This window comes from Aquila chrysaetos, chromosome 5 (assembly GCF_900496995.4).
Source record: "Aquila chrysaetos chrysaetos chromosome 5, bAquChr1.4, whole genome shotgun sequence".
Taxonomy (NCBI): domain Eukaryota; kingdom Metazoa; phylum Chordata; class Aves; order Accipitriformes; family Accipitridae; genus Aquila; species Aquila chrysaetos.
The window spans coordinates 57153632-57167204 of NC_044008.1; the positions used below are offsets into that span (position 1 = coordinate 57153632).

General features: G+C 41.1%; 1 protein-coding gene across 5 annotated transcripts in view; it reads right to left on the reverse strand.

Moving 5' to 3' along the window:
* The window catches only part of IGF1R (insulin like growth factor 1 receptor), a 196383-nt gene that overhangs the window by 39349 nt on the left and 143461 nt on the right, over positions 1–13573 (reverse strand). For all 5 annotated transcript variants that reach the window (XM_030013687.1, XM_030013686.1, XM_030013685.1 and 2 more), the window contains 4 exons: positions 12339–12651; positions 9578–9723; positions 7623–7767; positions 978–1192 (listed from right to left, as the gene is read on the reverse strand). In XM_030013687.1, coding sequence (XP_029869547.1) covers positions 978–1192; positions 7623–7767; positions 9578–9723; positions 12339–12651 — 819 coding nt within the window. The remainder of the gene's footprint in view (positions 1–977; positions 1193–7622; positions 7768–9577; positions 9724–12338; positions 12652–13573) is intronic.

Here is a 13573-nt window from a genome sequence, read left to right on the forward strand (position 1 = left end):
ATGCCATCTGCATTTATGCATTGTGCCTAAAGAGACATTCAGCAGAGTACATGTCCTACTTTTGTAAACACCATCCAGAACAAGGGGACTTGACTTATACACAAGATCCATTTTAATTTACTCAGCTCCAAGAACACCGCAAAGACCAAAGAAAAATGCATTGTCAGTCCTAAGAGTTTGAGTATGAGGTCAAATTTGTAAGCATTCTGTCACCTTAATTCCTAGATGAGAGATTGCTTTTAAATGTGTTGGTTACACCTGGAGACTTGATGTGCAGACCACCGAAGCCAAGAGGACTTCCCAATAACTTTGACCATTGCAGAATCCAAAATTAAATGCAGAGACACTGACGTTTAGGAATACTGTAGAAGACTAAAAAGTGTTCTCAATTCAAAAGCAAATGATTTGAAAATAAAGCACAGAAAACTGAGTTTACAACAAGCATTTCTAGCAATGAGGTACAATATTTGGCAGGAGCTGAAAAGAAGCATGAACATAATAAAGTTTGTTTTGGTGTCTCTGGAATTGTTATTCAGCAGCTTCCTTAGTATCACGAAAGAGTAGATATCTGAGAGAGGAAAATACCTATAATGATGTACACTTGCAAAGGAAACAGAGAAACTGCTCCTCATTGGATATACCAAAACACTGAATTTTATTTCTCATTTCCCAGGTATGTTCCTACTGTCATATGATGCTGCTATCACAAAAAATGGTATTTGGAAAGCAGTCATCTTCATCAAACTTTTTTTACAGATGAGAGAGTGACTATATAACCACACAATTTTCCATACATGCAAACATACTTTCACAGCTACATTTTACAAACTGAACAAGTAGAATGACTGAAAGCCTACTTAATTTCTAAACTCTAAATATCGTAATGGTCAGCAACATGGCAGTGTGTTGGGTTGGTTTTTTTTTGTGACACCCTCCTATGCAGTTTGCCTCGAAATTCTTTTTGTTTGTTTACTTACAAGAGGCCCTCTCCCCATTGTTCCTTGGATTTATATCTCCTTTGCTCTGTCGTCCCTTGGTTCCTGAAACTTCCTCCATACGGTAAATCTCAGAAACACACAATTTAGGATTAAATGCAAAGTACATTTTCCCCTCCTTGATCGTCAAGTTATGATGGTTCCAGTCCCACAGCTGCTGAAGATTGTGGTTGTCAAGCACATAGAAGGAATAATTCCTAGAAGGAAATTTTTGAAGGAAAAACATTAGTTTTAATTCATAGCCAATTCCAACCAAGAATACCTTAATATAAGAAAACCTTGAAATACTATGTTTCCTCTTATTACTTTAAATTGGTGTTCAGCAGAGTAAAGGATTTTCTTCTCTCCCATGGAGCAAGTTTTCCCTGAATGCTCACTTTGGTCAGAGGGCAGGGAAATGACTATAACACAGGACTTCAAGGCTGACACCACACCATGTAAAGCCCACTCCAACATGTGTTTTAATAATTGTATAGAAGCTGCTATGAGGAATATAAATTCATGTCCTCTGAACAGCAGGTCTCTACACTGGATTTTCCATTTTGTGGCAAATGGGAAGCAATAACCTTACATACCTCATGGGAGGAAAAGCACGATGCAGTTCTGACAATAAAATACAATCACGAACTTATGTTTACAAAAGCAACTCTAAGAGTTTGCATAGTAAGGTTTCCTTGCCTCTCTGTCTTAGTTTACCTCTTGGCCCAATAAAGATTTCCTACACTGTGCCAAGTACAGTTGCACCTATACATCAAAACCTGGCAGTAAACAGTTGCACTGACTGCACAGCACAAGATCCAGACTTCAAAGTACAGAACTAACAACACAGGCAGCAGTATGTGCTGAGCCTATTCCCTAAGCACAGCAGTAGAATAACATGAACATCCTTTATTTCCACAGAAACTAAATACAAAGTTGTGTGTGGAAATCCTATTATATGTTAAGAAGAAATTCCCGGTACCACTCAATTGTCCTGAATTGGAAAAAAAAAAACCAAACAGGTGCAGCCGAAGCAAGATTATAGGCTCTACACCAGCAGCAAGACAACACCTGCAAAGACACATTTTGGGATAGCAGGGACAGGAATGCACAATTGGGAAGTGAGTTAAAGGTCTGTGTAGCTGATGAACCTAAATCAAACCAACCCATCATGGCAGCATTTATTATATTTCTGCAGAAAGTCCCACCAACGTTACCTACATCAGCATGAAATCCATTATTAACACAATGAAGCCTTGCAACCTCTGCAAGCCATTTTGCATTGGTAAGCACACGTCAACATAGTTAAACTAGGCTTTCTACAAATCCTTTTAACTACAGTCAGAGTTTCTGCAGGGTAACATGGCAGACAACCATGGGGCTCATAAGAAGCTGACTTAATACTCATTTATGGCTTTCCTTCAACTACGTTGTTTAGAATTTAGCATTAATTCCTCCCTCACCCAACCTGCAATGAAACCTGTGCATTCTGGTTGCAGTCTGCCCAGGCCACAGTTGCAGTTTCTTGTAACATAGCAAAATGCTGAGTGTATTTTCAGAACAATGCAAAAGAGAAGTGGTTTCTCCTATTTCCAGCTGCCCTCTAATTATTCAGGACTTGATTGCTGATGAAGTCAATATACCTGGTACCACTTCAGACAGATGCCAAGAAGAATGTGCTCAGCTGACAGTGGAGCACATACACATTTGTGCTTTAAATGCATCTTGTCAGGAGAGAACAAGGATGCTAAACTGCATGTGGGATTTGACAGACATCACCAAAAACTGTGTTTATTTGAGACACCTATTACTCTGTTACAGATGACTAAAATCCCTGCAGCTCCCTGTGCACTGCTGAAAAGATGACACTTCACCATAATTAACCACGTGATTAAGTGATGGCAACTAAGCTCTTCAGGAAAGACCAAAAAGCTGGACTCAGATTGAACACAATAAACAGAGGTGTGCCTCCACGACTATAGAAGCCGTCTTAAATATTAAATAACAGCCTAGCTTGTCTCCTGCTCACAACTGCGGCAATTATTCTTTAGACACTAGAGATAATTCTTGTATCAAAGCAATGTGGCTAAGCTTTCAAGTGTGTGAATAAATGAGGCAAATCAAGTACACGCTGGTGCTTTACACAACTGCACAGTGACTGGGCCAGAGTTGGGAGTTACTGTGGCTTGTACGTTAAAGCCAGCTGCACAAGTTTCAGCAGCCATCTGAAGCAAGGCAAACAGGTCCTAAGGGTTCATATATACAATGCAAGTATAAATTAGTGGAAGTTATTCTAGCATCATTCAAAGCACCAGGGAAACCACATTTGGAGGGCTATATACAGTCTCAGTCACAGGAGTGGTGCAGCACTGCATGGCTTGAAAGATGGAGCAGAGGGCAACCAGACTGCACTTAGGGCTTAGGTTATAAATAAAGTTATAAATAAACATTATATCAGACTTTGGCTCTAACAGCTGTGGAAAAAATCAGGATGCCAAGGAAGATAGCACGGAAAGAATAAAAGATTCGCTGTAGGAAAACAAAGCACTGCCAGTCAAACCCTGGAGACAGTAACTAATGTAATGACTGGAGATTATGGCCTGAAGGACAGGCTAAACCTCTGAACAGGAGCAGGAGGCACATCTGGTCCCAGGCTTGCCATAAAAAGCCTCAAGGCAACCTGCATAACCCATGTACACCCACAGGAGAGAATTCCCACAACATGATGTGTAACCTCAACTGTAGAGTACCCACAGCCACTTAATTATTGACTGCATACATTAAAAACCTGCTTCACACTGTATCTGCACACAATGCTAGATCTGGCACATTCATCCACCATAAAGCTATGAAGCAGAACATGAGATCCAAACCAAAAGGAGACGTGGGTGACGAAAACATTTCAACAAGCTTTCAATCGACCTTTATCCCTTCCATAGCATACAGGACACAAAAAGCTCCTGAAAGGGGTAATGACCAGATAAGTGCACTGTTAATAAGAGTGCAATGCATGATCTGTAAAGGGAAGTGATTTGCACCAAAAAGGGAATGAGAACTGGCAGAGGACTGTGAATGAGAGCACTGGATGAGCTGGCTACAGAAGATGACCAGACAGCAAAGGTTTATGGCAGGCTGACTACCCTGGGACAAGACGAGCAAACCTGCAGGACATACAGAATAGAAGATGTTCATCTCTCAGTGCTACAATGATGAGAAAGACAGAAAATCCCACTAGACCAGATAGCTGGGACATCAACCAGAAAGAAACAGGAGAAAAGGAAAACCCTTATTGCTTTAAATACACAGAACGTGCCACATGTTGGCTAGAAACTGCCTATTAACATGGTATATGTTTTACACCTGTATCACAGTGTGACCCTGATCCCCGATGAGGACCTGATAACAAAGTCAAACATATATAACACAATACCACAACAGAGAACAATACAGAGGACAATACTTGAACAAAATGCTCCATTTGATAGTCTCTCTTTAAACAGGTTCATTCTTCAGCATTTCTCTACAAGCCTGAACTTTATCAAATTTCCAAAACATTGCTAATGTTTTAATAATGCTGGTATATTCTTTTGCTTGTGTTTGTCCACCAGCACTTCAAACAGAACCACTGAGGTTATTAACAAAATACTTGTCACTAATAGATACTTGAACACACCTTGCTAACATAAATTGTAAGCAACTTAGAAACAGCTGATTTTGGCCAAGAATTGCATCTCCACAGGCAAATACGTGGGTAGGAAACTAGGGGCTTTTATACTAACCCATGGATTTGGAAGTAATGCACCTTACTAATACTAATAAAAATTCAGTGTTTTCTTGTCTGGTTCGAAAAGGTGAACTGATGAGCTTCTTAAACCCCCACACAAATCCAGCCTCACACCTCAGTGTACAAACTCCCCAACTCACTTTTTGAAAGTTCATTTGCACATGGATGGCTGAGAGACAGTGTTTTTACAGACTCCTCTTAAAACAAAAAACAAGCTGAGGAGCATTCCCCCATGGAAGCCTGCCACTGCAGACATGCTCACCACCCGTGTTTACCACCAGCCCAGGGGGTGTTATTCATTCCTAAAACACTCTCACACACAGGGTGACTGCTTTGTTGAAATGCTGTGGCTAGAACAAGCCCTGCTGCTATCATGCTGACTGTCTGAATTCACCATAATCTGACAATAATGATCCCAAGAAAACAAACAGTAAAGTCTTCAGCGAGGAGCCACACAACAGCTAGAGATCCTGTTCACACCTTCCAACAAGCCTGACAGCTACTGATGTCTCTGCTTCAAAATGATGCAGAAAACAGGGCGGGGATAGGGGGTGTTTTGCTCTTATAGAGACTGCCCCCAGTTTGCTGCAGAAGTTGAAACACAACATCAGCAGCTGGTCGGTGCCACAACAGACACTGTTCCTCAGTCACCATCTCCTTGCTTGCTCCTGAAGGCCACAAATTGCTCATTTACCAGGTACCGAACCTGGAGGTGCTTTGAGAAGTGCTGCCCACATGCCATCCATCAACATGGCAGCTGCAATCGATGACAGCAATGAACACACAGTGACCCAGCAGAGGAGAGAGAGGCCTGGCAGAGTGAACACCAGACTAGGAATCAAAATCCTGCAACAGACACTGAGACCCCTCCAGCACATCTCCATTTCAGTTTCCCTATTTGCAAAGAGAAATTTTTTTATTGCCATGGGAGCACATTCACTACAGACATAGTGTTCAAAAGAGGTAATGAATACTCCAAAACCAAAGTAACCTTTCCATTTTCTGTGATAACCAAGGCAGGCACCAGAACTGAATAAGGAAGAAAGAAATACTGAAGTACTGTTTTGTTAGTACAGTTCAATAAAAAAAAAAGGGATGGTGGTGGTGGGGTCAGTCGTGTAATGAACAACTATCATAATGGATCTCAAGTTAACCTCCCACTCACCCCCCAAGGCAATGCTGGCATAAACAGCTATTGTTCCAGCAGACCAGTACTTCCCAGGTCAAGACCCCACTCCCTGTTGTTCATAACTCTGCCAAAGTAATTGTTCAAGCTCAGTCCTTCCTTGCCAGGTGCCTACTTCCATCTAAGTATTGTTGGAAACGTGGTAATGCCTAAATTATGCTAGGCGTTTTCCAAGCAAAGAGCCTGCCCCTGACCCAAAGTATGTAACTGTAGGAATGTTGTAGCATGGGTGAATTTTAGCACAAGTAGGTCTTAACTATAGATCTATTTTACCTCCTCCACTCAGCCCCATTTTCCCTCTTCAAAGCTGCACCTATTTACTTCTCTATTTGGGAATCCAATTTAAAAACCTGCCACTTCCCTTCATAACAGCTCTGCTTGCTGACATACAAGGTACCAAAGACATAATTACTACTTGAAACACAAAGCTAAACTCAAATTTAAAGAGAGCAAGAGAGAGAGGGTGAGAGAAGAAAAGACAAATCGATAATTGGAGTTATCTGTGAGAGCACGCCACATCGTAAGTGGGCTGAATGAGCCTTGTGCTCGGCAAAGTGACAAGCCTCTAGGATTTGCAACTAGAAACAAGCTTTTCCGTAGAGCCAGTGTTCTTACTGAAAAAGACAGCGTGCTTTTCAAGTGCAGGATGAAGAGCTGTCCTTTAACTCGCTCTGTCAGACGGTGGAATTTTAAGAATTTAAGGCTGACCAAAGACTAGCCTGAGAGAAAGAGGGAGGTTGTGAAGAATCCCTCATGCTGTAACTTTATCCTGTCAGGGCAGATAAATTAGACTCAAGCAACCTTTCCCATGACCCTCCCACCACCTTTTCTTATATGATTTCCCAAAATCCTTCATTTAATAGTTCTGTCATTCCTGAGGGAAACTTATTTCTCCCAGAGAACACTGGTTTAAACTTGGGATGGCTACTTGATTGAGGAAGAGAAAGCAAGGCAGTTGGCTGAAAGACCGTCACCACGCCTCAGCAGTGCAAGTTTTGCGGACATGAAAGCTTGTCTCAACTATCTCTTACCATTATAGGAAAACAAGAGTTACATACAGCAAAAAGTATCACACATTGTGTAATTATAGAAGCAATATAACCCACAGCAAACATTTCAAGGGATCAACTTTACTTTTCCTGACCAGTCTTTCTCCTGCTCGATAGATAATTCATTTAATGTTAGCATTTCAAGGAGTTGTAAACAATTGCAACTTGCAATCTATTTCATACTAGTTAGGTCACTTCCAGTTGCTCTCCCTAGTTAGTAAACTTCAGGTTTCCCTTCAGCTGACATTCTCCATAAAACTCTGCTAAGAGCCAACAGTAAAGAATTGCAAGGAAATCCAATTGTTTCTGAAGATGCTCTTTTCTCAAATAGAGCAAAAGGAACAAATGAAGACACCTATCAATGTCAAGAATCTCCCTAGAAAAACCTAAAGTGAAAAACAGCAGCATAGTTACCATAAAAATACTTTTAATATACTCAATTTAATATGCTGATTTGGATAGTAATCCAAATGAGCGATGACTGTGCAATGATGTTCGTTAGGAGAAAAACACTGTCTATTAGTGGAAGAGGAGATTCTATAAATGGTACGTGACTGTTTACTAGGGGACTTATTCTCTGCAGCTTTCTATTAAAGTAAAATTGCATCTACAGATATCTGAACACTTACCCGTCCACCTGTTCCTCTCCCAGAATATACCGCAGGTTCTTCAAAAAAGACAGGGAGACTAATGCATGGGAATGACGAATCTTCACATACCCTGTTACTGTCTCAATCAGGCCCATAAAATTCTCCAGTTCTGAGGCGATGTTATCTACAGTAAGAAAAATGTAATTTTATTATTGCAGAATTCATAGCTTTAACTGCTATTTTGCTTAATGCACTATTAGCTCAGTAGAAGAAAATGTTTGTATTTGTTGCTTTTGAAAATGAGAGACACTGGTAGTCCTCCCCCAGTAACAGTTGCCTGTACAGACAGGTGGCTGAAGGGCAAAATAAAGCCACAGAGAAACCATGGAAAACCAGTCTTGCTTTTCCATACTGGTATACCTGCTTTTTCCATGGACATTGCACTCTGAGGCCAGCACCAAATGTTGAGCCAGCATTCTGGCAGGGATGAAAAGACCCTTGTGTAAATGTACACATCCATGAGACTGGAGCAAAGCTCAGGCAGAAAGCTCCATTGGAAAACAGAGAATGAGACTGAAGATGAAGAGGTGGAGGTATGCTATCGGTCTTCTCTGGGGCATAAAGCATTGCTTTCAGTGACCTAAAAAGCTTTGGCTACAAAACTGAGAATTCTTGATGAAACAGCAAAGATAAAACCGTAAAGGTGTCCTCATACCATGGAGCATGTTCCATATAGCTCACTAAAGGTGATTTTCTATAATAAATTATTAAAATAACTGCAGAGCAAGCTCTACTCTTCAGTACTGCCCCCTCCCTAGGAACTATACTGTCCGTGCCTAGGTCTGCAACATCCCAACCTTCACAAGACTGAAGCTTTGCAGTCCTTACCTCCAGCAACCCCTAGCCCATGCCCATTGCATGGTGTCATTATCCTGCAGAGTTACACTGCAGTTGTGAGGGGAAGGTTTTAAGCATTCAGGATGGGAGAAGCTGCTATGGGGTATGTTTGCTGCCATAAACAAACTGAAGTCCTAACAGATGGCTGGGAAGCCCAATTACCCAATACCAATGGTCGGTTGCCATACCAAATAAGCTGGGAGGAAACAGATGCTTTTCAGCACTCTACAATAATACTTAAAAAAATAAAAAACCCCACACTTTCCCCAGGTAACTGGAACATCTCCCATAAGGGAAAGATTGTACCTGTAGCAGTGGGACCACAAGTGAAATAATCCACATGCTGCTGTTTCTAAACCCTGAAGTTTTCATTCAGCAGGAGGAAGGGAATCGAATATATCTCAATTTTCCAACCTTATATTCAGGAAACCAAAAGGGACCTTCCATACAGAGATACATTTCCAATAAAAACTAACAGTGATTTTTACTCTGCTTTTAAAGAGTTCATCAACTGTCAACACTTCCCTGGCTGATGAATCACTGCTCTGACAAATTTAATCCAGAGCTTGTTCAAGACGTGACAAAGGTGGCCAGCTCACTAATGATGACCATCCAGAGACACAGTGCTAGGCTTTATATGAGCTCTCAGCACTCTGGATTCCATGTTTTAGCAAGACACGACACCTTGCCTTAAAAAGTGAGGATATGCAGTCTTGCAGTGCCATGCCTTACTTGCAGACAAGTTATTTACCTACCCAGATGCAAGGATTTTCGACTTTTCCACCTTCTCAGGCCTTTATTATTCCTTTGGGACTACTGCTCATCTCACTGCCTAATCCTGGCTCCCTGTCCTGCCAAAAAAGCTAACAAAAATACCAGCTTTCAGTGCCTTACAACTCGGTAGCTGAATACCTATTCCATCCGCATGTTGGAGAACAGTGCTACAGTGGGCCAAATCAAACAGGAACACTGCTATAGGACTGGAAAACAAACAGTTTGCTGAGTTTTTAATGTTCTTATCATTATGCTGACAGACAAAAGGAAAAATATTAAAAGCAGCCTTATCAGAGGTTCATAAAGGGACGGTAATCACTTACTTCCACGACGGATGTTAATCAGCAGATTTCCCTTGAGTATTGTGCATCCCTGCAACATTTGTGCCGACGTGACAGAGTCAATGGTCTTTGTTTTCCCGTCCTCACAAATTTTGGGGCAAGGCCCCTCACAAGGACTGCAGAACATGCTGTTAGGAAAGAAAGGGAGACTGAAAATAAGCAACAATGCGCAACTCTTGAGTCTATGGACTGCTTTGAGTTAAATTTTGAAAGACATTTCCCTCTAAAGCTTAAACGAATCCTTCACGTTAGAATGAAAGTTACCATATTATTGCAGAGGGCGGCAGATAAATTAGCACACTTGCCCACTGGACTTAAGAGGCTGCAGCATCTTACCTCCCATTTACAGCAACACAGGAGTGAATGAATGGACCCATACCCACTGTCCGTTTCTGAAAGGCTTTGTGGTCCTTCCAAAGTGAAAGGCACTTCAGGTAAAACCCAGTGCCCTTGTATTTGTGCATTTACTCTAACTTAATTATACCCAGAAAGACCACCCTTCTCATTTATGCAGACAACTTCAGAGTGCTGTGAAGTTTCATGCTAATCCAGACCCAACCTCCAAAAATAGGCCACTCAGGAACTGGAGATGGGAAAATACTGTTCAAGATCTTATAAATGTTGTCTGTCTCCATGCCCTTAAACCAACATTTGAAGCTCAGCACTATGGAATTCCAAGCTCCTGGACATTTTAACTCAGGAAAGACAACTGTGGGAGCATACAGTCAGGAGTGATATGGAGAAAGCGAGTGGTGAATTAGTCACTATTTCTTATAGCTTAAGAGGTATTAAAGCAGCAAGTTTAAGCAAACAGAAGGATGCATCTTGATGCAAGGCAAAATTAATTCGCAACAGGAATTGCAAGTGACAGGTCAGAAGTCTAAGCAGGTTCACAATGGATTACACAGATGGAAAGAGAACAGGTCCACCAGTGACTATAAAACACCAAGACAGACACAGCCCCGAACTTGGAGAAATCAGATTGCCAGAAGCTGGGAGGAAACACTGAAGCACAGGCTCACTTCTGCTTCTTATACTCACAAGCATTCACAAGCATTTTTTAGTGGCCAAACTCAAGGAGCAAGAACTCAGGTCAAACTAGCCTTTAGCTACAGCAGCTTTTTAAAGGCTCCATGTCATACTGTCTGCATACTCATCTCAAAGTTGAACACTCCATGTATGTATGAAACATGCCCTCTGATCACTCCTCCTGGTAAATGTCTTTCCCAATTCAAGGTCATATTTATTTTTCAATTTGTTCTAGCACTTTCCTTCGTATTTCATTATTACTTACTCCACCTTATCACTTTAGAGGGGAAATATGAAAAAGAAAAAAGCAAACCCAGCTCCAAAGACAAAGGCTTCTGATGACAACACCAATGAACACGGACTTACTATTTATTCTTTTTAAAATAAACTGACCCACTTTCTTCTGTGGCTTAAAGAAACATGTAAATTGATAACAACAGTTTTTCATCCATAAACAATAAAAGAAAGAAGCTTCCTTTTCTTAGTAGTAAGCTCCTATTTCAAAATCCTGCACTATAACATGCCACAAACCACTAAAAGCTGCAGACACAAGCAAGAGGCATTCAACTAAATGTACAAAGAATGCTGGAAACGCTTTCCATTTGCAACTATTTGTTAACACCACCTCTGGGGAACAAAACATTCACTAGCCTTGAGTTACAGTTCCTTTCAATCTTTGCAGCAGCTCTGCAGCACAACACTGAGATAAGATAGGATGGCCATGCACTTCAGTGTAAGCGGTTCAAACAGCTGGTACTACAAGCTCAAGTAGATAACAAAAGAAACATTTCTCATCTGAATATCTGGATTCGAGCAAAGGCAGTGTTAAGTTGCTTACATCCAAATGTCAACCAGAGACTGCCTCACTATTTGATCAACGGAATGGATGACACACATGCATGCACAGACACACAACTAGTGCAGGAACCATCACAGCCACCTTTCCAAAAAAACCAACATCTTAGAACAGCCTACAAAGACATCTTTTTAGCACAGTATTGAAGCACTACAGATTTTAGCACACTGACTATCCTTTACTCAAATTCCACGACTTCCAAGGGTCAGTATGCAACTAAGGCTGCTTGCTTAAACCACTGGCAAAATAAGAAAATCATAAGCATGCATCACTCCAACTGTTAGAATTAAATAAGAGTAGGTGAGTGACATTCTTGCAAGAAATTATTCTGTATAATATTGTCAGCTGCTGCATTATTTTTGTCATCATCTACATGATTGCTCCCTTCTAAAACACCATTGTTATCTTCTGGAAACAGTGAAAAAAGGAAAATAAAATTAAATACACTAAAGAACACAAGTCTAAAATGCAAGCACAAATAAAGCAAGTAATACGGGAAGCAAGATAACTCCTACAGTTTGTTCTGTATGATAATGGTCATCGGCCAACCTCCCACCTTGTGTTCCTGGGCTTTCACTTTCATTTTGTTACCATCTACTTGAAGACCCAGTTCGGCATTGTACTGACCTCCAAGTCCTTCAGAACAATCAGTAACACCTGACAATGCACAAGACTACACACAACCAGATCTTTCAGTGGTGATTTCATCTAAGCAAGCCTTTATCAGGAAGTCATGCAACTCCCCATCGTATGTTCTCATTTCTACCTACTCCAATTTGCGTCACAAGCTGCCACAAAATAGGGGGTGGAAAAACCCAAACATGACAACTCCGATGGACTTTTCAGAAGCTGCATTACCTTTGGCTCCCATTGCGTATGAATCCAGAGGGACATTCTGCCATGCACTCATCATTGTGAATCACAAACCTCTCATATTCACTTGTTTCGGTGGCAGGGACTTTGGAGCAAAACTCTTTAGTCACACAGCGCCAGCCCTCGAACTTGTAGGTGTTGGGAGGGCAGGTGGGCATGCAGACTCCTTCATAGTAGTAATTGCGGCAGGCCACGCAAGCGGTGTTGTTGTCAGGTGCCGTGCAGCTCCCCAAGCATTCGTGATGGCAACACTCATTTTGGTCTGTACAGGCTCGCTTGCCACATGAGCTGGGGCACACTGCAAGACAGAAAGCAAGGCAGCATGAACAAGGGCTATTAAAGTGAATAGCATTAAAGGAAAAACCCTGATCCATATAATCTATGCTTTCATTCCCTGGGCTCTAGAGTATCTCTGCGAAAGAACCAACTCCTGTAAAACCGACAAATTAATTCTGTTTTTCTCAGTTTTAGTGGCCTGAAAATATCTTTTTCTCAGATCAAATGTATAACATGAACCAATTAAATAATAAGGAAAACTGCTGAAAGCAATATCAACATAAGGATAATGGAAACAGGCAAGTACTGGAACCTATTCCATAGCCCTAGTTTTACAGTTAATTTTTTTTTTTTTGAGTGCTGACTTATTGTCTTTCTAAGCATTTCTTGTCTTCCCTATTTGTACTTCAAATTGGTCTTTTACTGGCAAGAAAACAAGCTTCCTTTAAACAACTTAATTACACTTGTACAATAAAGCACTGCTATACTGTAGCACACATGGTTAGGTTGACCCCAATGTAGCATCCCAATGTTGCTTATGTATGCAAAATGAGGTTTAATAAAGTACAGATGGTACACATCAAATACTGAGGAATCACAGAGCTACTATTTTCCCCTGAAGAGCATAACAGAATTCTGCCTTATCCCCAAATTCTGGGTTCAGAGAACAAAATATGAAAGGGAGAAAAAATGGGGTGCAAATTTATGGAGACATTAGTTTTACGTGAAAGCATTTCAGCTTGGAAGACATGAACAAAGAGCAGAATCGTCAGCAGACAAGCTCACCACTGTTACATCAAAAGAAATGGCAGCATTATATTTATGTAACAACAACATTTTGATTACAGCGTTGTATGGCCTTCTAGCCATGCGAGTTGTGTGCCAGAGGCTCTGTAAACAAACACAGATAGGAAATCTGGTTTGCATTAAGTAACTGTTTTCCA